The sequence below is a fragment of the Perna viridis genome, chromosome 3 (genome assembly GCF_037379345.1).
Source record: "Perna viridis isolate PV_CMFRI_1.1 ecotype Kerala chromosome 3, ASM3737934v1, whole genome shotgun sequence".
NCBI lineage: Eukaryota > Metazoa > Mollusca > Bivalvia > Mytilida > Mytilidae > Perna > Perna viridis.
In genome coordinates, this window is record NC_142447.1 from 29,959,509 (window position 1) to 29,987,027 (window position 27,519).

The window sequence follows — 27,519 nt, forward strand, 5'->3', positions numbered from 1 at the left end:
TTCACTACGCATAATTTTGTATTTTCAGTACCAATGAAGTCTTTTTGAGGCTTCTTGTATAGTTACCGAATGATGTAAAAGTTTGAAAACCATTTCAAATTAGTTTACATTAAGTAAAAAGTATCTTATTCCCTTTAAAAAACAATAGATTTTTTTGTTACTTTATGTTTCACGATAAAGGACATAGTTAACGTATTTAGTTCTAGTATGACTTACAATGTTTGGCAAGTTGAGTTTACTGAGTAAAAATACTAGCACGGAATGCTCGATAATGACCCCATGAGTTAACTAAACCGTTGAATAGACTCATTCGTAAGGGATATAAATATGATATTGTATAGCATTTTTAGTATTAACATTAATTCGCTCATAGGGTCTTTACATAGAAATTAAAACACTATTTTTAAACGCAGTTGTTGGCATGACATGGGTTGTATGACGTATGATATACCGTGACTCCAAACCCCCCATGGGAAGAAATGGAATAGCTTTTAATTACAATGGGGACATAACTTTTGTAGGTTTAAACTGGTCTGCAGGTGGCATGTCAGTTAACTGCTAGTAGTCCAAAGTTTATTCATTTGTATAATTTATATTCAGTTTCTTTATTTCCGTTGAAACTCAAGACATTATAGAATAGATTTTACCGTGTTTTTAATTGTGTAATATTTTTCTACAGTGGCCTGGTTTTTTGGGGGAGGATTGTGATCATGCCAAAGAGTCAAGAATTTCTGGCTTCCGTATATCTTCTTTTGTTTTTTCCTTTAGTTTATTTTGATGTTACTTGAGTATTAGGGGCAAATTTTTATCTGTGTATAATGATTTTTTAGCCAATCTGCAGTCTACCATGTGGTATGAGGCTTTCCTCGTCGTTCATTGGAGACCAAAGAAAGGCCTTGGTCTGACATTTTTATTCCGATGGGGTTGTTGTCGCCTTGACATATACACCATACCTATTCTCGTTATAGTATTCATATAAAGGTATTTTCGTCAGATTTATATACTCACTTATGGATTGCCTGTAAGAATTTTCTCTGGTGAGTACGAACTCTACTTGCGTTGATCTTCTTCATTAGTTTGGTATGTTTATAGATCAACCATGTTTCTCTCAGTACATTAGCAGCTGCATTTTTCAACTGTATAATAGGAAATGTCAAATTCAAATAAATATAGAGCTCATGCGATTGCATTAAAAAATACAAAACGTTTTGGCATCTTTACTCAGTTCTAAAATGTCTACAACTTACCCTTTTTATTCAAATTTACAAAAAATGTTCAAAATATGTTTAAATAGTTTTAAAGTGTCTGGTTTAAAGACACTTTTTTTTATTTTTGGGGGTTAAGTAAGACAGTTTTTGGTGTATATCACTTTCTTTGAACTAAGGAATGCCAATGCCATCTAAATCCTCATCATAGATACATCATAAAATTGCACTTACAAAATGTATTTTAGATTTTTCCTTTTCCCTTTAATTTAGAATTTTAAATGTAGAAAATTTAATTTTCCTTTCTAAATTTATAATGTTTATATTTTATGACATTGGTGATTGGTCTTGTACATAATTTAATGCTATACCTGACCAATTATGAAGAAATCAAAATTTTATTTACAAATAATAGAACTATCCGAATTAAAATTCAGCAGGTTAAAGAAAACACAACACACATTACAATACCTTATTTTAAACACAAAGTTGTTACAAAGCAGCGTTGAAGAAAGAATCCCGCCTACACAGAAAAAATTGCCACATATGTTTTTCATATGTTTTGAAAACACCTGAAAAAACATGTTTATCATATGTTTTTCATATGTTGAGGACCGTCATGAAAAATAAATGTTTTTGCCTACTTTCATTCATGAAAAGCAATTAAAAAAAATCATATGGTATTGATGTTTTTACCCGGATTTCATATATGAAAAGAATATGGTTTCTATATTTGTTTTATAACATATGATTTGATAAATTTTTAAAAGGCACAAAAATAAATTTACCTTTCTAATCTTAAACATATATTTCCATATGTTTTAAAACATAAATTGCAATTTTCCCTGTGTACTTTACTGTATACTTTACTAGAAATTATTTTTACATTATAAGCACATTTTTTTAATATATCGGAGTAATATATCAAGGTTGCAGAAAGAGTGACTGCATATCTATGCAAAGGGAAATTTTCAATATATAAACAAATTTTTTCGTTATCCAATGAAATTAAACAGATTTTTCAAAGCTTATATCTAATACTCCTTTGGGTGATATTACAGAAAAAAACCAAAAATGCTTGTAAAAGCCTATTAATTATTTAAAACCGCGTTTAATTTATATTAATGGTATAGAAAAGTAACATCGTTAAACATATTATCCACCTTATAAAGTTTTGGATAATATCAAATACGTGATTTTCATCGTAGAAGTTTATATTGTCAGTTTTCAGCTTTTAGATAGTTCCAATGAGACTTCATTCGTTATGTTTCAGTGAAAGTGTAATGATCATAAATATGTAGAATTGAAGATGAATACAATTTGTGGTCGATTTTGTTATTTCAGTTATCTAGAGACAAATTTGTTAACATCTAAAAGCTTTAAATCTAACTGCAAACAAACGTTAAAACTTTATCGAAATACCTTTTGTTAAATCCGTCTTGTTTGTGAAATGGTTTGTCCACGTGATTTAATTCAAGTCAATATAGATATCAAAATGATGAGATGCGAAAATCACACGAAAAAAATGGTGATTGTTAATAGTAAACCCAACGGTCTTACGCGTAGCGTTATGTCCTTTTCATCCATAAATTTCATGACATTACGTTCTGCTGGAGATAACTCTATCCACTGAGTAAGGAGTGCAACCATGATGGCAGTTATCGCAGCTCCCTGACATAAACAAAACAATAAGTATTACTAATCAGTCAATACCCTGTCTATTTACATACCCTTTTAGTAAGCTGAGTGTCCATCATAAAATTGTGAACATGTGTCTCTGCTCTGCTTAACTCTAATTTTCTTGCTACAAGGGCTACTACTAAAGCTGTACACGCGGATCCCTAGTAAAAGTAAGCATTTAGATCGTTATAATGAATATAACTAAATAACGTTTCATTAAGAACTACCTTTTGACTACAAAAGACACCTTCATGTAACAAAGAAAACATGAATAAAAAAAACAAAATAAAACATTGCACTTACTCAGTTTGATCGTGCTGTAAAAATAAATGTGTGATATAAAGTTAGTAGTAAATAAAATAAAAGATACCAATCATGAAAAAAAAAGAAAATTTCAGTGTGTTTTACACGTGTTTCAGTGTTTTCCTCTCATCAGCAGCAATTTACGTAATACCTAGGAATTACATTGTATATAAGTAGTAATAAAAACCAAACATATCGGAATAGGAAACCAAATTCTGCAAGTTCTATCAAGTGCAATACAAGGTATGAATTCTCACTGTTTTAGCGCTATTGAAGTTTATAATACCGTACATTTCGGTAAATAATCAATGCTTTAAGTCTGACCATTAATGAAGAAATATTGACAATCAACAAAAGTGTACCTTACTTAATTACTTTCTTCATTACATTCAGTCATAGAAATAATACCATACCACAAATATGGATTTGCTTCACTATCTTAGATTTTCCCTAGAAAATGATTTCGAGGCCAAAACTCTTTATTTGGTTTTCCATTATCTTAATACAGATAAGCTTAAAAGATAACTTTTTGCAATTCAACAAGTCTAAATACTTAGTAAATCATTAACTATAACTTTAAATAGTAATAAATCTTCCTAGATAAACAGACTATCAAGGTTGTGAGTTGAAAGCTACAAGGCTTTGGGTTAAAAGTTGAACAGCACACAAAAAGTATAGGCAAGTACTAACATATTTATACATAGACAAATGAATCAAACAATGTCTCTCTGGCAAAGAAAGAAATGGTGACAAATTACGGAATGAATAGTACAATATAAGAGACAAAATTAAAAATGATGAAATTTTATAAATAAAAAAATTAAATAAAATTTTTAAAAACTCCAATGATGTTAGAAAAAACGAGTCCAAGTCTTAACAATATGATTAGTATGAAACAGAAAGAGAACAAATGTAAATTCTCTTAGTGGCTTTGAAACATTTTTAGCAGTACTGACGATAGTAAAAGAGCGAAAGACGATATATTCCGAAAATACACAAGTTGTCAAGTGCAATTAAGATTTAAAATTGCTTGCAATCCCTTAATTAATATGATTATTTGTTTTCAATTTGTTCAGTAAGGATACACGCTGAAGAAAAAAAAATATACCATGACTCCTGTTGTAATAGCAATTCCTCGACCACAGTAGGTTTTTGGTGTGATATCTCCGTATCCCACAGACAGGAACGTAATAGCTATCAACCACATGGAATTTAATATGTTCGAGTGATCTGAGTCAAGATATCTGTAATTAGAGATTAATTTTTATTTATAAGCAGCTTTCTTGATACTGATGTTCATGCAGTAGTACAGACAACAACTCAGCTTTTGGATATCCATTAATATACAGTACCAAGAACAATTGTTACAAAACAAAACACCAGTCGTGAAGTTCGTTTTTCACTTTTCTTGTAAAAATTTACTCTAAGCAACATCTAAAAAAATATGTATATTTTTTTCATTCTTAATCTTTATTTATTTATTCTGCATAAATTTGTGAGAACGTGTGAGTTTGATCCGGGCGTTTCATGCCAAAATTAACAATACAGCATTACCGCCTTCCTTAGAAATGTGTCAAGTTTTCATCTAGTGTATACTGGTAAATGAGATTTTTTTATCCTGATATACCGATATTATAAAGGAGATAATAATCTTGTTTGTCGATTTCCACAATAGTAATAACAAAATGATAAAATGATTAAAGTCTTATTTGTTTTTCAGTTGAATATATAATATGTAAGCCTTCGTGAGTACAAAAAGTATGTAACAATAGTAGCTATAAATGGTAGATCAGCATTGGTTTAATTTCTAATGTATGTATCACAAATGCCCAGGGTTTTTGTTTTGTTATATTGATAAAGAAAATAGAAGGCATGGAAGTCTGACTCTTTTACTTAGCAAAGGGTTGTAACAAATACAAAGTTCAGAACTATTGACATTGAAATGGCTATTATTCAAAAATTTTGGGCATTAAGTTATTCTTTAAATAAAAAAAACGGTATTGAATAGTCGCCAGAAAATTGCAAAGACAAACCTACAAGTTAACAATAAGTCGACAACCACAAGTACATATACAGCTTTCCACCATCGAGTAAAAACATGAAGCGTGATATGTATGGGAATGTTGCGGTTTTTAAACGATTAGATTGACCATTTCTGTAAAATTATACAAAATGTTTAAAATAAGACAAGTTAGTCAAGCCTAAGTTACATAGTCTATAGCAATACGGCAATTTAAAATAACCCAATACACAGATTAAACTATAAAATAGAATTTGTTTCAACTCACTCTTTTATTGAAGTTACCTTTCAGAATATACAGATTAGAAATACAATATAAATAAAAGTTGGCATTTCTAATCACATAATAACTGTACCAGAGTAAACCATTGAGTGGGATCTTGACAACTACTTAAGTAAACAAACCTTCAATTCAAAGTACACAGTTAAATAGGACTGTGATCAAAGAAACTAATTAATCTGATTCCTAAGTTTGATTAATATAAATTCAATTGAAATGAGTTTTGTGTTGGTATTTTACATGACGTTTCCCGTTAGTGGACTTCAATGGAACGAATTTGCATATTGAAGAAATAAAGAATGGAATAACGGTTATAATATTAAAACTGACACCTCAATGCAAATCTAACAATTAGATTTAATACTTTTTTTTCTCGTTTATCATCCAGTGATCGATGACGCAGATAGATTGTTAGAAGGTGCTTTAAGTGCCAAGGTATATTATTATTAACATATTGAAATTTTTGAAAGATTTATCACTTTATCAATTTTTCGGAAGTGGTTAGAACAATGAACAGGAATTTAAAAACGTGTTTTACTTGTGTGTTTTTTACGTATTGTTTGAATACCTAATTCAATTTTGGTAATAGTAGTTAAACAAACCGTTGTTTACTAAGCATCTATCTGCGTATTGTTCTTAAAGTCAGTTTTGTTGTTTTAGTTTGTTAATGGATGGTGTATGAACATTATTGTATTAAAGGTGTACTTATATATCTTAAATTCAATATTAATAATGAGGCAATATCTGTTTTTAGCGTTGGAACATACTGTACAAATTTATTCTCAAAACGAAACGTGCAGCAAATCAAAGCTGCCATTACTAGCATTTTCGTTTCTTAATCTATGATTATTGATAAGTAAGACAATGTGTCAAACAAAGTTCAAACAACGCGCACGCGTAATCTACTTATTATATCTATCAAACAAAGCACGGGCACCTCTAGTAGAGACAAAGCCTGCTTTATTAAATCTTCCTAACATAGGATGAACAAATATATAAGTTTGTTTGACGGTTTAAACTGAGAAGAAACCATATAAAAGAGAAGAGTTAAATAGTTCACACATTTTTTACTACAAATTTATTACAGCATTTATGACACATTTCAAAAAATATTTTTGATACTTCATGTTCTGTGCAGATCATTAACATCGAATAGAGCGTATCAATACAATGACGTAACTACTAGAAACAGCTGTTTTATATTGATATGACAGTGGAGGTTGCCAACAATTCACATAACTCTTCAAGAATTTAAGATTGTCTTGTTGAAAGCCTAGTTATTGTTTAATCGTACAACTTCTGTTCACCTAAGCAAATATGATCCATCACATGCCTGTATTCGGCCACGCAGAGTGAAGACAGAATAAACACAGAACAATAAAACTTTAAGATGTCTGTGTCAGGTAATGTCAAATACAAATGCCATTTAATTGTATAGTGTTCAATAAAATATGAGACAGCTGTTTCTATTTAAATCGCCCATTAGAAATATATACAGTAAGAAGGGAAATATATGTTCATTCTGTACTCAATCATCTATGAATTTCGTCTACCCCGGATTTGTCTTAGAAAGCAGAAGACGCTTACCCTACCGGTGCACCTGGTCCATGCTCCCAATTTAGTGGATTCCGTGTTGCTCATTTACTTTTGTTACTTTGTATGTATTATTTTAGTTACTTTATGTTCTTTGTTTTGTTTATCTGATTTCAATGTCTGGTCCTTGTTCCAGGATTACATTCTTTTGATTTTTGCTAGAATCTTGCTTCCCTGGATTACACTTTCAAAAGTTGTTGCACGTCTTATTGTCTGCTTCTAGTTTGCATGTATTGTATACATATGCTATGTCTCGTGTATCTTTTCATGCTAGAGGTCTAAGATAACATATGCTGCTTTAAATGAGTTAATTTATCAAATTACAGAAAACGATATGAAATTTACCTGCCAGCTTACGTCAAACTAGTACATATGTATATCAAAGTCTGGACAATACTTTTAAACAATTAATACAATTATCAATTAATATCTATAACTTAAGCTGCTCGAAGATATGACGAAATAAAAAATGAATGGTTGATGAATGTCGATGTGTTCAGACTTTCTCTAGGTATCAGAATAATATGCAGCACGGCTAAAATAGAGTCGTAGTATTTTATCAATATTCTAACCTTAATGTACTTACAAAATTGTGTACTTTCTAAGAGTTTCGATAACTTTACAAACTAACTAAAAACAAAATACTTACGCTTCACATGCTCGGAGTAGCCAGCTAGCAATCACCCACATGGAAATCATAAACACGAGCATGACAGTTCCCGGACAGATTGTCATCAAAGTTTTTAGCACAAATTTTGTGTCAAAACTTATTCGATTTAATGCACCTATACTCCTGGACGAAGCGTCTGTAAAGAGTCTGCTATGTAACAGCATAGAGCGGGCTATGAGGTACAGTCTTAGAAACATGGGAATAGAAAGAAGTATATCTACGGGCACACTTGCCGATAAGTTTTCTCCATCGAATGTCATTACTGACCATGTGAAATAAAAGGCCCCAGGTATGGGGTTTACAGCACAAACTATAATTTCTACAACTAACTGAAGCATTCGTCTCCATGATATGGCGATTCTCCAGTCTTCTACACAATTATCTACTGCAAAAAGCTGCAAAATAGAAAGAAAGGATAAGCTAAAAAAATTAATAGGTAAATTTTCAGGCAAATTGATTAAAAAAAACTGTTTTGAAATCAGACAAAATTTTGAGTAAAAGCAGCTATATCTACTGACTATTGACGTCTACAAAGCTGATTTTACTACTCAATCAACATACATGTTTTCTGACAATCGTTACAAGATAGCTGTATAATATCATTGTATAGATCTCTGTAGAACAGAGCTTTTGTCCTGTGATGTCGTTCAAATTGAATGGAGTGTGGTATAGGAACCCACAATTCTCTCAACGCTTAAAATATTTATACCTAAATATTGTTCTGATACCGGAAAGGTGCTTAAATTAATTTGAGCTATTGGTCTGTCCTTTGTACCAACATTGCTGTATATTTCCAGAGTTATTTTATTTAAAGTCAACTTAATAAATAGGAGGATTCGTTTATAAACATGCATACAGGCAGCATTCGACATATGACAGACTTTAGGTTCTTCCGAAAAGGTCAATTTATAGAACAAACCACATCAGTTTATGTTTATCTATTTATTTTTTGTTAAAACTATATATAAGACTTTGAAACTTTGCAGATGTATTTTACAAGGACTTGCTTTTCACATACATAGCCATCATTGGGGGAATGCTCTAAAAATATAATTGTGAACATAAAACATGTAAACACAAACATTTAGCATAATTTAACTTTTTTCTGCAGGTCAAATTTCACTGTTTTTTTTTTAATAACTCCTTCAGTTTTTTTCACTTATTTACAAATTAAAAATTCAAATATCCAATATTTTGATCTGGCGGAATGCATCATTACTCAAAACACATGAGTTGTCAATTTATCATAAAAATTTACGTGTATGAACATGGTAAGACCTGGTTTCCCTGTACTTGACAATTACAACTTTTACAACAACTATATAGATAACGTCTTAAAAGCTTATCTTAATTGCAACCTTATTTTATTTCGTGTATTGTTTCATTGGCAAGTGCTTTCGATGTAGGAAAAATGGGCACGACGTGTTTAAAAACATACCCCAGTGAATTTATAGTATGACCACTTTGTGATAACACGTTTTTGTGTTTCTCAATTATATCCTGAAATGGACAGTTAAATAAAGGAAAATGATAAAAAGTGTACGATAACGATTTCAACAATCACAGCAAACAGTTAAAGCGAGTGTGATTAAAAAGGACGTGCACGATACAAACTTTTAGGTACACATGCTACTCAGTGAAGACGTTGGTAAATGGCACTTAAACCAACGGTAGAGGGCTGTGATCAGACGGAGTATTTCTACCGGTGTTCGAATCAGCCATTGAATACCTGATAGGATGTGACATAATGAAGGCCTGAACCACTTAACTAATTTGATTAACCCAGAGCATTCTTAACTTTATCGTTGGCATCAATAATATTCCCGTAAATTTGCATTAATGACAATTTTTTAAATGCAATTTTCATGACGCTGATAATTAAATATTGATAAATTTATAGTGGTTATAGATCAAACATTGTGAATGGTTCCCGTTATAGTCATAATCGATAAATGGCCGGTCAGGAGTAAAAATGTCTTGTCGATAATATCACTCAAGTGGTAGTCCAATATTTACCCGGCTTATTGAAAAATAGGAAGAAAGTAATAAATTGGCCTGAAATAGATTTAGAATAAAAAATCTGCGTCAGCATCATGTCATAGAATTAACTCAAAACGTTGATATTTTGACAATAGATACCACTTAGCGCGACAATCCCAAGTGATACGAGGTTTTTCAAACACACAGTTAGTAATAGGAAAAGTCACTTAAGTAAAACTTCAATTATCAAAAAACCTTTTAAATGAAACATAGACATGAATTTCAAAAGTTTGACCTGACAGTAAAAACACAAATATTTTCAAGAACTTCGATATAAAAATTGGGCAATGTAACTTTCCAATATTGTACATAGAAAAATAGGTAGACATTAAGAACATCTTAGAAGCTTTATTCAATGTCAAATTAACTTTCAGTGTTGTAAAACAAAAGTCGCATCATTCTCTCAGGCTAAAGTTCTGAGTGGACAGCCAAAACATTAGTTATCTGTAGACAAATACATCCATTATTCATCTGTGGTACAAAACCAAGACTGATAGTAAATATGCTTACAGTAAAACTAAGTATACACCAAAAACAGTAAATAATCATAATTTAAAAATGATATTTTGTACAATAAAGTATAGAAATAAGTGTGTGGTTGGCAAGGGTTGTTAAAGTTCTCAAGAGAAAAGAATTCAAACCTTGCTTATAAAAAGGTACTCTGTTGTAGTTTACGGCTGATTACAGTTGTGTTTTTATTGTATAACGATGTATAATTCGTTTCCAGTGCAAACATAACAAATGCCAAAACCTGTTACCAGCACTCATAGAACTTATATAATCACCGTACAATATGTTTAATCTCTGATATTTCATTTAGTGCAGAAGCATATGGTTTTGGAACATGCATCTATTCTCTTAAACTCTCCCGCTAATTGTATAGTTGATTTTTTTACAACATATATTATCCTGTTTAGACGGTTAAAACAAATGTCAACTAGTATTTGATCAGTGTTTATAATTAGAAAAATGATGTCGATTGGTTGCTGACATTATATGATCAAACAGTCTATGACCCTGTAATGCCCCTACTTAACATCAAACATACTGCACATTATTAATAATAGATCTGAGCATAAATCAGTTATGGCACTTGTTCTTTATGCGACTATTATTACGAACCTTAGAGGTATAGTAATAAAGAATGTTAATACTTCTGTCTTATACAACCATCTGCTATCTTCAAAATTGTAGAAATAAAGTTGTATCACTGGCATAGTCATTTAAGGAGGTAGACCTCGGGTAAGGAACACAACTCTTACAAATCATTGGAACGTTTGTATTTACTATATTACATCAATCTCATGTTAGCATGAAAGTAACTTGGACTGATTTCATTCTGTTTCAAAGGAAAGCTTAAAAGACTTTGGTGAAATTGAATATGACACAAATATATCACTGATTTAAAGAGTTATGTCCCTTACCCTGGGTCTACTTAACTTGCTAACTGCAGAACAACTGCACACAGACTAGAAACTGGAAAAGTTGTTTGTAGTTAAAGCAGTTTAAAAAAAAAAACAAATTTCAATGTAAAATCAATTTAAACATTAGTACCTAACTATTCCCGTTTACTGTTATGTCGAAGTGGGGTCCAACACCACACTCCTGTGACATATTAGAAGCTGGCAAAAGTTGGAGAACTAGTACTAATTTGTTTGTTTAGTTTAGCTTATGCACATACATTTTTGTAACATTATTAGAAAACTTGAAAAACTGGACAAAAAAAAGAAACTTCTTACACGATGAAAAAGAGCCGAAATATAAATATTTTAAATTACTTTATAAAAAATGTATATATTTTTCATTATACATGTGGTTTGTTTTAATTTACAAATAAAAGCATTGATTTAACAATGAAATGGGAAGCAATTAAAAAAAACTTGCATGGCATATATATGTATTAAGACAAATGAAACGACAAACTGTCAATTATTTAATTCAGTTGTCCTTGATTATCTCTTCCTTTAATCAGTTACATTATCATTAAAATGTATCTGTCTCTGTAGGTCCTTAATGTAAAAATTGCCTTCCTTACGTCAAGAAGTCGTTCATTATGGTGATTAAAGGAGAACCAAATAATGTAACACATGTCTCCTGAACAGTTGTTGCTTTTGTTTTCTACAGCTGATTTACTTGACTAGGTGTTTCGGAAAGTCGTTAATTCAATAAGCTACTACAGAACATTTACAGATAGACACTCTAACAGATATATGTCAGAGTGAGTAAAGGACATCGAATATAGATTAACCCTTCAATCTAGAAACACAAAATTGTTAAAATGAAATTTTCAAATGCTTGAAGTAATCGTATTTCACACAAAAGATAGATCGCTTTATCGAATACAAATACAATACCATAGTCAAGTATAACGTGAACAGTGAGTTTCTATAATAAAAAAAAGAAGCGAATTAAAGTCCCCTTAAATTTTCGTTCAGAATTTGCAATAGTATAATTCACTGTTTGTATTCAATCTAAACGCAACTAAACAATTAAAAATAATTGGTTAAAACATTTTATTTCATTTTTCATCTCTTATATTTAAACAAGAAATTAATCCTGCTCATGTGGTTTGATCAATACATTTGATTTTTGGTTATTAACCTTCCGCAGACAGTATGATTATACATGTACATGCGTTTTAAGCATGAAAACGGCCTTTATATATCTATGTAACTGATTAGTTTTTATCATATTTATATATGAAGCAGTTCAGGTGAGGATGTATGTAAGCGAACTTCAGTCATCGATATTGACCATTGTCAGGATTTATTTCCCTCAAGGGAAGATAACTCGATAAAGTTTGTCTGCTGGTGTGTTCTTTATTGTAAAAGAATTAGCAGAGGTGTCGCTTTCACACATAGATAATATTGTTTATAGAATTTGTGGCAAAGAAGATGATAGTCTTTTCAACTCTTTTGACATATTTTCAGCGGATGACTAGTTCCGATATCCCTTGAGTAATCCGTGATGACCTTAATATATAGCTTTATTTTACACAGTAGATCTAATTCTATATGAATATTACAGAAAACACATTTAAAAGACGAACACCTTCTTTACATCAACATTTTTCCTCTGTGTTCGTCATTATTTAAAAATGTTCTTTCAGTTGATAGTTGCGCAGTGTGGGTTGTGACGAAATGCATTTGAAACCATTAGCAATTCGTTTTACTTCTGTTTTTTTCACATTGTATGTTCATCAATCTTTGTGCTCTGAATATATTTGGTTTTATTCAATTTGTCAAGATTCAGATTTCTTGTATCAAAATAACTCGTTTATCTACAATTTTTCATTCCAGTCAAACACGACCGTTTGTTGCCATGGGTACTTATAATGGATGTCTATTTAATAGCTATCTGTCCGTAATGACAGAAAAATACATATTATATTTCTCCAACATTACTGAGAAATAAGATACTTAAAGCTGCAATGACTGCGATCATATATTTGTCAAAAGTAACCACATAAAGAATTTAAATAATAAAAAAACTAATTACATTTTAAAGGACATTGATAAAAAATAAAAAACAAACAAACAAACAAAAATATGTTAAATAAGCAGGTTGATAAATACTAACATACGTTGTTTAACTCAAATAAAATTTAAAGGGTTCATTTTCTCGAACAGACCCTAGTGAACCTAAAGCCCCATACTTACCTTTTGTGCAAATTAAACAAAGTTTACAAAATAAACATTCAATCACCTTAAATAAAACTAAGATTAGACTGTCAACATCAAAGCTGAAATGTATGAACAATTCTACTTATAACTTATACGTATAACAACAGACACAGCGACAGACCCCAAATCAATATACACAAAGAAGAAGAAATTCAAATAAATATGTAAAATGTAGTAATGTTCAAATATTGTTTTTAATAGGACATGAAATAAAGTCACCGACTTGTTGCGGGCAAAATACTATGCATATTTAGTATCAAACCCATGAAAAAGTTCTAAAAATGGAATTTTGCTAAATATTTATCTGCATTTGATAACATTGAAACAATTATATTCGTCAGTGTAATACAGGGTAAGAAACTGTTTAAGCAGTGTAATTAAAAGACTGCAAGTGGAATCCGATTGTGCTGAAAATGGCCCTTGATCTGTATTTTATAGAACAACACATTGTACAAAGAATGTTCGTCACTACGTATGAGTGGGCATATTTTTTTTCATTTTATATAAGAAAAACACTTGTATTATGTGCAATTAGATACTTAATCAAAAGTTAATCTTCACAATTAGAAATCAAGTTGTAGTAACAACAGCTGAGACACAGCTTCTTTTTTTAAATCGATTCTTTTAAAACGACCTTTTCTTATATCAGAGACAATTCTACCGTCAGGTTGAATTCAACTGTTTGTCGTTAGACACAATGTTATGCTATCAGATTGTACCACCACCTGAGCATTATTGCTTTGAGCCGAACATGCTATAAAGTCTTTGTTTTTTCCTTTTTTGGAAAGCTCACATCTCAGTTTTAACTGATAATTTAATACAACAAACACATGCGTTCATACGTTAATACCCCGGTCAATACAATACTTCATGTATAACGCAACAGCAGACACCAGAATTTAAATTCTTATACATATCATACGAAAAAAAAACAAAAAAATCAATTTTTAGAGTAATTTAGTTTTATCAAGCTTTTTGTTGACATATTTCATTCTCGTTTGATGTATTGCAAGGATAGAATTAAAACAAATGTTCTAAATCTAAATAAAATATTCAACAGTAAATTACAAGCAATTAGTTTAAATAGCACCTGATCATAGCTTAACATAGTGAAAATTTATTTCTGTTATATAATCTTAGGCGAATAGAAGAGGAAGCAACATTAAAATTAACTAACAGTGAATCAATGTAAAGTAATTCAATGGATTCTATTATTTGTCACCAACTTATCTATAAATGGTAACTTTATCACCGGGATTATATCGTTATTATGCAACAGAAAACACATGAGATCGAAGTTCCATCAACTACCATTACGGTCTCGGAAACCACAATACTTATTTTAGGTCCAGAGCAAACGACACTCCCTGTAATTGTTGAAATAACAATAAACACGTCTGTGTAATGATTATTTTAATACCAAAGTGATAAATGGGTTTACATTTTTTTCTACTTCGTAATCGTCATCTTTTTGCAATCATGTTAACACTGATCGTCGAATACGAAAATCCTTCGTTTTTAACACAGTCGTGGTGACTATTGAATTGAAAATAGAAATGTTTCGTCGCGCTAAACACATTTAAAATGACACAGCTATGGAAGGAGAGTTTAGAGATGGATTTATACTATACTACCCATATTTAAAAAAAGGTGTTTAACTGAGGACATACTTTATTGTCGAACATGCGTCTTATTTATTATGATAGAAATGAAAGCACTTACTGGGAAATCAGATCTACTTCAGAATATGTATTTCTAATGAAAATGTATTTCTCGTGTTGCTTCATTTACAAAGTGATTAGTTCTTTAAAGTCTTTAATATAAATATATTTATTAAGTCTAAAGGAAGCTAGGTAGCTACCACTCAGTAAACTTAATAGGTAAAGGATCGTCGAGTCATGACGATATAGCACAATAAAAAAAGTATACAAGTCTAAAGGATTGTACAACGATACCCATAAAGATGTTATAAGAGAATATAGACGATGGAAATTTTTCAGTGATATGACATCTTGTAATAAAATTTCAAAGAGAACCGACCCATGCAAGTTCGGGTGTCAAAAGAATAGGCCTGTAGCAGCGCTAAGCTTGCGTAAAAGGCGACTAAATAGTGCTCAGAAACCTAGCCCGGGGCTAGGCGCTCTGCCCACAGAGCAACTGGGATGTGTGCCCCAGGTGGTGAAATGGGGTACCCCTGGCGTGTTACATGCTGGGGTTGTCAGGCTATAATACGGAAAACCTGATTGAAAACCACAGTGGTGCACCGTGTTGGGAAAGATGTCACGTTCCTCGCACGTTAAAGAACCATGCTGTGGTATTCGATAGTAGTAGGAACCTTTGCGCTCCGCCACAGGAGGCTAAACTGCCCGACCTTACCCATCCCTTTTTTCTAGTGGCAATAAAAATTTGTCGACCCTATTATCCTTGTGTCCCATCTCATTTTTAATTTCATCATCATTTCATGTTCATTTCATCATCCATTTCATGTTCATCGTCTGTCTGAATATAGCTGAAATATTGCTGCTCGGACGTTAAACCCAACAATCAATCAATCAATCCATCAGTCAAAGAGAACCATTCACTTTTACTCAAGGTATTGTCCGGACATAAATGTACACGTACGGAAAATGCTTGTATCAGACCCTTTTTGGTCCCTAATTAGAAAAAGGTTCAAAGTGTAATCAAGGGAACCTAGGTTATGCGGTAAAAGTATGTAATCCAGGGACAAAAACCAGACATATAAAACAGACATACACAACAAAGAACATAAAGTAACTAAAATCATACATACAAAGTAGCAAAAACATTTGAGCAACTCGGACTCCACTAAAAACTGGAAGCATGGATCAGGTGCATCGGTAGGGTAAGCGTCCTCTGTTTTTCTAGAAACATCCGCCGAGTTGCTCGTAAGAAGTCAAGGCCGGGTATACAAACGAGGAAAGGAAAACTATGTGTTATATCTAGAAATTAATACCAGCATTCCTTCGGTGGCATATTTAATACAATTTCAAAGAGATCCATTCACTAATGGTCAAGTTATTGTCTTGATGTTTGGTTTCTAGTCCCATTTTTCGTCCCTCGTTTCTAAAATGGTCAATTCATCACCACCAAAGTCAAAACCAGTCTGACAATTGTGTTATAAAATATTGCAGAAAAATATCATAGACATATCTATACTTTTACTGGAGTTATATAGTTAAATGCTATGAAATGCTTCTTTTTGGCCCCTTTTGGGGCCTTACTTCTAAACAGTTAGGGCCACGACCTCCAAAAAAAACAATACCAATCTTTCTTTTGTATTGTGCAAATTTGTGAGTAAATTTTATAAAGATCGACTAACTATTATTCAAGTAATCGCATGAAAACTAAGTGTCTACGGACGGCAACGAAGGCGACACTGACGACCACCATTTGCATTACCATTATACCACCCGCAAAAATGTTCTGGTTTTATAAAAACCCTACCATTCATATTCACATTATGATACTGAAAAAAAAAATTGTGAACTGTACATTAACATTCGATTTCAGGTCCATTGCTAAGATGTAAAGCAAACTTCTAATGCAACCACCAAATGCAATTCCTTCAGATCTAAGTACAGAATGGACTTAGTACAGAAGTGGTAAATCAATAATGCTTTATTTATTCCGGAAATGTCTCTCTGGACTTAATTTATAATTTTAACAATCAGTCACTTGTGACTAAGTAACACTTTTAATTGCTTATACGTCCAGTTTGTACTAAAATGTTGGCTACATAGAAAAGGGTGGATAATCGGATTGAAAATACTTGAACGGTTAAAACAAAAATAGCATTACAACCGTCTGATGAATTGATTTGAAATTTAAAAAAAAAAACAAATATTGGCTCAAATTATGTTGTCCCTTCATTAATGATTCGTCTTAAAGTTTTGATTTAATTGAATTAAACTGAATTGAATTGAGTTTATCAAATATTTAGTATTATATGTATAATAAAAGATTAATTACATGTATACTGTATTACATCTTGCGGTGTACAACATCGCACCCACAAGCTCGTGCATTATCATATTAATTGCGAGTGACAATTTTCACCAATTCCAATTTAAGAGTCCTTTTTCATATTCCCGGCTTTGGCTTCGTTTTTTAAGATTTTAAGCAAAGGGAGTAACTTTCTACAAATCGCCATCCGACAGACTAGTATAATGTCAAATTGGAGCCGCGGTACGTCCTGGGGTACTTTTAAACAACTTATTTCATACCACTCAGGTACTTACCGAAGTGAAAATAGCTTCATTTTCCAAGAAAAATGTTTACTGTGTTGGTGGTTTACGTCCCTTTGCAAACACGTGCTAAAATGGCCTGTATTCCGTAAATTTAAAAAAAAGACAATTGAAATTTCATTGAAAAAGAGATAACTCTTTTATTTTGTGCAAATCTGGTTGCTTTCTTAGGGAACTTTAAAATTTTCTTAGTCATCCACTGTCTATTTAAAAAAAATCTTTGCATTATTTGACAGAGGAACGAAAACATCCGTGGGATAAAATTTACCATGTGCCATCCATATCAAAGGAACTCCCTGTTTTCTATATGGACACTCTCTTAAATGCTCGTGTCAATTTTTACCAATTTCATAGAAAAATCCATTATAATTTATATTTATATATTATAATAGAGCTAATAGCCTACTGAATGAAAACACAAATCTTCATTCTATGGTGTGAAATCAAATGCAAATAAAATTCAAATTCTTCACACAAAAAAAAAATTATTACAAAAGAAGACTGGGAAGGATTTAATCAAATGAAGTGAAATAATAAGATTCATTTCAAAAAGTAATCCTTTGTTTGAAATTTCCTTTTTGTTATCATCTCACATAAAGAGTAAGAATACGAGGATTTAAAAAAAATACTAGTTTTCCCAAAGACCGTTGACTTTACCCATCTTATTTTAGCACCGAGTATGTATCAGCAATGATGTCAACATTTCAAATGACCATATGAAAACAATACCAATCAGTAATAACGGGAATACTTGGTTTATTTTGATAATGGTTGGTCCAATGCTTCTAAAAACGTGTCAATAGGACAACAAACATATGACTATAAAATACTTAACTTCAAGGACATTTTAAGATAATATAACCTCTAATAGGACAAAGGGTAATGTTAAGTATTGTTTCCACAAAAGTGGGCAGGTAAGCTTTGTCTTGAATTCACATACATACAGAGAAATATGCGACGAAAATTTCGTAATTGATACGAAGAAAATAGAATAACCGAAAGGTCATTAATAACCGAAAGGTTCTTAATGACCTTTCGGATTTTAGACAAAGTGATATCCTTCGACTATAATGTAAGGCATGCTTCAACATTTCTAAAATAGAAGTCGTTACCATATGTTGTTAAAAAAAGAAATTTGATAAAAGATTCGCTTATTTAAAGTATTGTTAAAGGTAGTGTACTTGCTAATTTAATTAAATAAACATTTAAATGCGTTTTCAGGAAATGTGTGAAAAATTCGATTTTCACCATAACAAGTAAAAAGGCTTCTAATAATTGAATAATTTAGGACGGTAACATTAAGTAAAAATGATATAAGACTTTCTGTTAAGAAATGAACAAGAAAAAAACAAGAAAATGAAGAATTAAAGGTTAGGATTATAGTGTTGTTGGTTTGTATAATTTAATTCAATAGGAACTACCGAATTTTTTGATTGTCTACTACATTCCGTAGTTGTTATAATCCCCTTACACATATCAAATATTGGTTATAAAAATGATAATATCTAATTAGATGTAAAATACGTTAATACTACTTGTAACTAGTTGTGTGATATTACAATAGTTATCAGTTGATTAAAGAAAGATATATACATATACAACACATATTCTTATTATATCGAGCTTGGTATTTTTCTGGTCAATCGTTTGGTCCTGGTTCTTTAAAAAAGACAGGTCTCCTTTTTTAGGCAATCACTTAAGACTTTTTTTCTTCTTATTATTTTTAGATTTGAATATCTGTTACGTGCCCACTTGTTACTTTAAATCAAAATAGAAAAACGTTTGTTAAAGTTTACTGGCACAATTTTGACATAGAGTAATTGAAAACTGTCTTTGATGAAGAGCCCAAAATAAATCAGTCAATAATATTTGTTTGTTCTCTATAAAACAGATATTGATGGTAATGCTGTATTGAATAGCACTCATTACAACACTCTGTTTTCTACTGTTTGCAAGAGTAATCAAGGGAACCAAGGTTATAGAGGTAATCAAAAGAATGCAATCCAGTGACAAAGACCAGACATGGAAAACAGAAATGCACAACAAAGAACATAAAATAACTAAAATCATACATACAAAGTACCATAAGCAAATGAGCAACTCGGACTCCACTAAAAACTGGGAGCATGGACCATGTGCACCGGTAGGGTAAGTTGCTCATAAAAAGTAAAGTTCGGGTAGACAAACGAGGAAAGGAAAACTATGACCCGTTGAATAAATCCGTTTTCATGGTGCAGATGGATACACCATGACGATTCACGTGTTCATGATTACGACCATAAAACTTCTGTAGTGATGACTTCAATCTTGTAGCAACATAACCCTGTGCCAAAAGCCTATTTGTTACAGTTCTAGCGCGATACAAAAAAGTCTGCATTATCAAACAATTACTCGATGTACCACAATACCGACAAGAAAATATACAAGCAGCCTTAATTCTTAAGCTATCAGTCTAAATACCACAGAGACAGAATGGAATATTCTCTATATTTTTAGACACGAAGCTAAGATCCATTAACATCTTAATATTTGCGTTTCATCGACATAACGATATCATAATTCTGACCTAAACGCACTGGCGAAAGCAAGTGTATTTATTAGCATTGCAAACATAGAATTTATTCGATAATTCTGTCGACTGTTCTGGTATCACTTTTTGATTTCAGAAGAAAATATGTCCCGGGTAAAGTATAACTAACTAAAATAATAATATACGTCTCAAAAATAGCAAAATCTAGAACTTGGCAAAGCGCAATGTCAACACAAGTCAATAAATCTTTGATTTTATATTTTAAGGTCCACACTATTTTATAGTGCCTAACTTCTCGATGCCATGCCTTGTTCTTCAATGCCTGTTTCCTAATGCCTTGCCCATCAATGTCCTATTATAGAGCCATGCTTTTCTAAGTTCTTCCCTAGTGCTTTGCTCTTCAAAACTTATATAACCTTGTTTTTTTCTTGAAAATGCTCCTTTTCAGGGTTCTCTAGTTATGCTTTGCTTGTTTTCATTTAGAGCAATGTTGTTCTTAGCCTTTTCCTAATGGCTTGCTTTTCTATGTTTTCACCAAGTGACTTGCTCTTCACTTCTATTGCCTAGTTTTTTTTCTAATCTACAACACTTTTCTTGTGAATTCTCTGTCAGTACTTTGCTCTTCATTGTATTTTATTGATCCTTTCTATTCTAGGTATGCTAAAAGTTACTTATTTTGAGATGTTAATCTTGTTACTTGTTGAACAAGTTCTTTCCTTGTGCTTATTCTTCTCTGAAGTTATTTCATTGTCCCTTGCTCTTCACAATCCTCTATACAAACATTGCCTTTTCATATCTTTTATCCTCCTTGCAGTTTCTTTTTCGGGTTCTTCAACTTGAGAAAACGTTTCATTACAGAAATTTTCATAGATTTTACCCCTTTGATAGGAATAGATCGGCTGTTAATGTTTTTGATTTTTCATGATGAGCAGATAGATCCTACATAAAATTTACTTTTGTTTAATTTTTTCATACGGTTAAAATAGTGCAGATAGACAACAAAGAAAGATTGAGAATAATGAATAATAAATGTAAAATGTTGACAATATAAAAATGATATTAATACATGTAGGTATAGGCGTCTTTCTATAAAGCTTTTTTTTCTTCCTTGATTTTGTCAGTCCATTTGCTCTTTATCTTCCTCATCAATACATGTTTATGAGTTCGGTTATTTTATTATTACCTTTATTTCTGCCGTTAACGTATTTCTGATATAAAAAGTTTCCATTCACACACATTCTTGTAAAGTCTAACATTTAAGAATTGATAAAATTGCACACACAAACCATTTGGAGTAGATTTACAGTCTTCAGAAATTTGAAAATATACTGAAATCAGAATTTAAGAGCATCTGCAAATTGATTTTTTGTTATTGTTCTAGTGGTTTGGCATATTATCAATTGATGATGCACGGTCACTGACGGTAAATAACATTTTGGACTCGCTTACTTTTTTACATAAAGATTAATTTCGCGTCACTGAAGGAGACTACCTGTTGGGTAAAAAAAAGTAATAGAAACGCCGTTTTAAAAAATGCATTTCATTTAAAAATAGCTATTAGGAATATACAAGAGATTATTTATCAGAAATTAAAAAAAAAAACACACGATTATATACTATTTGAACGAATCGGAAAAACATCCACGATAGAGCCTCGCAATTTGCCGGATCTAAGCCCGTTTCAAATTTTCAAGCCAACACACTATTGTAGGATATTAATGTACAACTTAATATGATAAACACTTCACTCCAGTACTAGGGATATCGTTCATTTACATTAGAAAATTAAAATTGATTGAAATGCAGTGGTTATACTTTCATTTAATATTTTTTTTATTTGAAGTAAAACGTTAAACAAATAAAAAAGTGGATATATTGGAAAGTAGACCTTGAATGAAAAGCAACTCAATCGCTATAAACAAACATCACAAATTATTAATGATATAAACACATAGATACGACGGGAATTCAAATACTCTGTGACGAATTAATAAAGTAATTCTTTTATTGAATAAGAGGTCATAAGTTTATGAACCAAATAAGTACATATGTAATTTACGTGAAACTCATTTTTCTTAATTTGAAATCCAACTACATTTGGGTAATAAAGACATAATATAATTTCAGAACTGCTTATTTCCTTATATGCTGGGGTTATCCTTAAGTTCATGAGAAATGTCTCTGTACATGAATAAATTCTATTCATATTGTGTTCCCCTCTGTAGTCTTTGAATAATGGAATATTTGTCTTTTTACATAGTGCCGGCCTTGTGTATTTATGTAACACTTCGTAGTCATTGAGTTCTTGGCACTGTCCTTCTGTTTTTTTTTTTTTTTTTTTTTTTTTTGTTTTTTGTTTTTTTTTTTTTTGTTTTGTTTTTTTTTTTTTTTTTTGGAGTAAACGACTCCTATTAAACCATCAAGGGACTTCTTGCAGAAACTAGTCAATACAATGTATGACAACTTTTCCAAAACTAGCTATACATTGTTCATACAGTTATTATTACCATTACAGAAATTGGATTGAATTCAAGTGTTGATTTGACAAACTGTCTCCTTCTCTGATATTGACATTTCAAATCTAACATCAGCTTAGTTCGACAGGCCATCAAAGTTAAGATATTCACATCTCGTATAAGATGTCTATAACAGGAGATACAAATGACAAATATGTTAATACGTTTATTCCCACAACTCTGTCACAAAGAAAAAAATCCGTGTTACGTAACAAAAGAAAATGGTGCATTGGGTGATATCATTATTGTGTAACTTAAGAAGCATTTTATGACGAAATGAAGAATGCTTTCCATATCGAACTTATTCGTTTATTATGTCATTATTTTCGTTGCCGCTGCTTCTGCAATGAAAATGTACTTACTCATAGCGTGAAACTGTGTCTGGTAGAATCAAATATTTCATAGTATTGATTGTTAGAATTGTCAGAATCATGACTGATGTTGCACTTTATGACCATGTGTGTATAGTAGTTCAAAATATTAAATACTTTCCATCGTCTGCTTTGATGTGACAGACCTATTATTTTCCAATTTTTAAATGTTTTCTAATCAATCACAAACAATGTCAATAATTATCACAGTGTAGGAATGGAAGGGTACAGTTTTATTGCATACGGCACAATATTGTTTACAACATGTATATTTCGTATAGTCGTGTCTGTTTCGTGTAGATACTTTCGAAAAAAATCACAAAATTGAAATTCATTCTGGATTCGTGTACGCTTAAGAAAATAAAATAAAACTACAATAAATAACAGATATAATAATGATCTTTCGAAATGAATGTTAACTAAGAAAAGATCGAAATGCAACATTTACATTTTGATTCTGAGATGTAAAACTGCGGACAAAAAAAACCCCATAAATTCTGCCCTTTATCTTACTTCATAAAACGGCATTTTGTATGTATCAATTTTGTAATTATTCTTCCTTAATTTGAATATATATATATATGTGTGTGTGTGTGTGTGTGTGTGTGTGTGTGTGTAGAACGCTATCAGCTTTTCATCAAGTATGCACTCCATTTAGAAACCCCCGTTTTCATGACTGTACGCTGTATATTTTGACTAATGTACATTGTATATTTTGATTTCATAAACAAGACTAACCATATAAACCGATTTTTAGACACCTCAAAATTGACAAATGATTAGTTACATGCTATTCAGATTTAAACAGATGTATTCAATTCAAGTATTACTGTATGGGGAAAATAAAAAAAGTTTGTGCGAATATTTGTTAGGTGTACGTGTACGAGGTGGTAGAGGAATTTTATTCTGATGGGGACATTTCATCTTTAACCTCATTAAGATATCATCACACATCATATGTGCCTTCTAGGAAAGAACGGTGTAGTGAATCTAAACATGTAACGATCACTCCTTCCGTTTTAAAATTTAGCCACATCAGGAGGCAAATGATTTTATGTAGAATGCTTTTATCATGTACCGAATAAAGGAAATGAAGTTACCACACTACTGCTGAGTCATTTAGCTTTCAGATAATACTTAATTTTTATACCTCTCCTATAAGTCATGAGAATGATAGGGTGCGCGATTGGACTTACTCCGTAATATTCCAAATTACTGCAAATATAATGTTAATTCATACAGTGTCAAAGAATCCTGAGCTATTTCATTGGTTAAAACATGGTCGCGTGGTATTCATTCGTGTCAGCTATTTTCATTGGTAAAAGCATGTCATGTGGTATTCATTAGTGTGAACTATTCTTATTAGTTAAAGCATGGTCATGTGGTATTCATTAGTATGCGTTAAAAGGCATTATTATACGGTAATGCCCTCTACAGATACTTCAATAAAATAAACACAATAGTTTAGAGGGCATTTTCGATAAATTGACTTTGGGAAACTTTGACAAAATGCCTCGGACCGCTGGGCAGTCAATTTATCACGATAATGCCTTCTAAACAAATAACTATTGTATCAGCATTTCACCTTCAGCAGTTGGTTAGAAGATGAATGCATCATAATACGAATTAAGCACATTGTACTTATATGTACTACAGAAGTTTCGTGGTTTTACCATATGCCCGGTTCATTTTTTTTTTCACAGATTGTTAACATATTTAGACTATAAGTAAATCGTACTTATCCTCTGATTATTTTATCAACCTGAATTATTTACATGCAAATTAGATCAGAAATTCGATTCGAGTTAAAACTTGTTGCCGCTGGTACGATGGCTTACCCAAGCAACGTGTACGTTTAAAGACTTACCTGAATTTCTAAAGCATGGTAGGCAAGAATTAATCCTAACAGAATAAGTGTAGAGATGCAGATGATGGACTTCAAGACTACGGAATAGTAACTTTCCTAAAAAGAAGAATAAATGTTCAACAACAGATTTCAATACTATGAAACAGTAACTTATTTACATAGGGGATTAGGATAATAAATTTATTTAAAAGTCTATTGCACTGTGTATAATAAGCTGCTTTGAAGTATGCATGTGTTTAAATAGGAGAGTCAATTAATTTCTTTGTTTAATTGTTATTAATTTCAGCAGCTAAAGGAAAGATTTATAAACCTACATGTGTAATAGGCACTACATTCAAATGAACGGACAAAGAAAATCGATCAAAAATTAATATTTCATAACTTTACTATATTCTACTGCAAAATTGCTGACCTATATTTCTATGGAATTTCATTGTTATGACTCTGTATATTGTGTGATTGATATAGTGATTTTAGTACACAGGAGTATATTGGTAACATCAACAACTGATAAATTCCGTTGACCTTTGACGGTGAACGTACAGAAATGATTACTTTTAACCTCCCTTATGCTGTGGGCAGTGTTTCATTATGTTGTATTATTCTTTACAGTTTGAGTTTCTGCTTATGCATCTGTTGTATTTGGTTTCTTTTATAGGGACATTGGCATTGTAAGAAATGATGAAGAAATTGTACTGTTGAAGGATCTTCTAATGATAAAGTTATTACTATAATGTCTAGACCTACTAAATCTGTCTTTAATAGACAAATAAATGCTTATTGGTTTTTCAAGAATAAGAACAACGAAATAAAAGCAAATTTCAAACAAGGAAATGAATTATTCAAGGAATCCAAGTCGTATTTTATTTCATTTACGATACTGGTATTCAACTCACTGAATAATTTACCTTAGATTAGGGCCGTACTTTACATTGGGAGTGATATCAACTTCGTTCGATAATAATTCATTAAAATGTCATTCTGGAAACTCCGTAAGAGCAAAAAAAAATATTTAGCTTTAGTTTTTTCTGGTTAAATAATTTATGGTTTATCGATCATCTGCGGAATTCTTTTTATGCTGGTGAATGTACATTATTCTTACAGCTAAAAATTCTTTAAAATAACGGACATAAAATGCTGAAATTATTCTAGAAATAAACACTTATTTTCAATTAATATTGTTATGATTTTCAAAATGTTTTATTCTATTAAAAGTTCATTTTTTTCTATTGTCAAATTTAATATTTCGTGAAGTGATACTGAACTATAGGGAAAAACGCAGTATATCTTAAAACTCAATGCTGTTTAGTTTATAGCCAAGTGTATATACTGTACTTAAAAGTAATTATTATTATGCATTGCATAAAAATATTGTTCAAGACGAAGTGAATATAGAATACAATAGTAATAATCATATAATATTGCAAACACGTGGCTTTACGAGAAAAATCATACAAAAAACCACTTACTAAGACGTTGATGAGATATCGGAATTGAAAATGTTCGCTTGACGATAGACATTTTAAACAAGTTAAGTTGCGATCAGGCTCAAAGAGTTTGGGTAATGTTATATGCGTGAAAATGTATATTTCCGGAGACACTCCCCTGAAAAGGATATCCTGGATATGCCATACTGTGTCAGTTTAATTTAGTTTAAAAAAACGCATTTTATATGTTATTTTGCCATAATTTGCTGTTCAAAGGCTGAAACGAGTCTGAACAGCTTAGTCGACTTTGTGTATGTACTAAAATTGTGGAAACTGACCGATTCGTTCTTTTTTCGTAGTTATACACGGTCTGTAAGAGAAAGAACGGGACCACAATTAATTTTCAAGTGCATTTACACATTTGAGCAGATTAAACAAATTCCACCTGCGCAAACTGAATAAAACTTCTCTGGCCTAAAGATACATACAAACATGATTTTATATACAAATTGTAGAAAATTTTACCATCATTTTCTTGAATTAATACATTTGACCTGGATATGGGGTAAACATGACAAATGAGCGGAGTTAAAAGTCATAAATTTTAACCTTCTTCCACTGAGCCAAATCACAACTTGTAGTCAGAATTTATTAATAGAAAAAAGTCCCATGTAATTTTGACCTATTTTCTACCAATTAGAGGCAAAGCTTCAGCAAATAAGTTTCCAGTAAAAAAAATGAAAAAATGTGGAAGGTACCTACTACCAAATTTGGAATTATATTCGAAAACCAAGGGGAATTAATTGTGTAGTTAATATCAAGTATTTGTTATAAGCCTTCTGATTGGCTGGTTCCCCTTAACGTCAATAGGTCCACGGTCCGCGATTCAAATAATCAAATTATAACTAAGTAACATTTTTACAAGAATCTGTGTTTAAGCTTATTGGACTGGAATAAATTAGACATCGAAATATAGATGATATTTCTAATTTCTTAACATGCTATACAAAATAAACTCGGTTTATACGTGTAAACTGTCCTAATCCATTATTATTTCGTACCCCCTTTT

The 27,519-nt window shown here is 31.4% G+C and overlaps 1 protein-coding gene across 6 annotated transcripts in view; it reads right to left on the bottom strand.

Annotated features, from left to right (window-relative positions):
• Positions 1-27,519, bottom strand: part of LOC148621808 (small conductance calcium-activated potassium channel protein 1-like) — an 89,538-nt gene that overhangs the window by 9,162 nt on the left and 52,857 nt on the right. For 5 of the 6 annotated variants that reach the window (XM_088576545.1, XM_088576541.1, XM_088576546.1 and 2 more), the window contains 5 exons: positions 25,024-25,119; positions 7,731-8,146; positions 4,297-4,432; positions 2,936-3,046; positions 1,009-1,136 (listed from right to left, as the gene is read on the bottom strand). In XM_088576545.1, the coding sequence (XP_088432671.1) occupies positions 1,009-1,136; positions 2,936-3,046; positions 4,297-4,432; positions 7,731-8,146; positions 25,024-25,119 (887 nt within the window). Of the gene's footprint in view, positions 1-1,008; positions 1,137-2,765; positions 2,877-2,935; positions 3,047-4,296; positions 4,433-7,730; positions 8,147-25,023; positions 25,120-27,519 lie in introns of all 6 variants that reach the window. The other variant, XM_088576544.1, reaches the window with a different exon arrangement.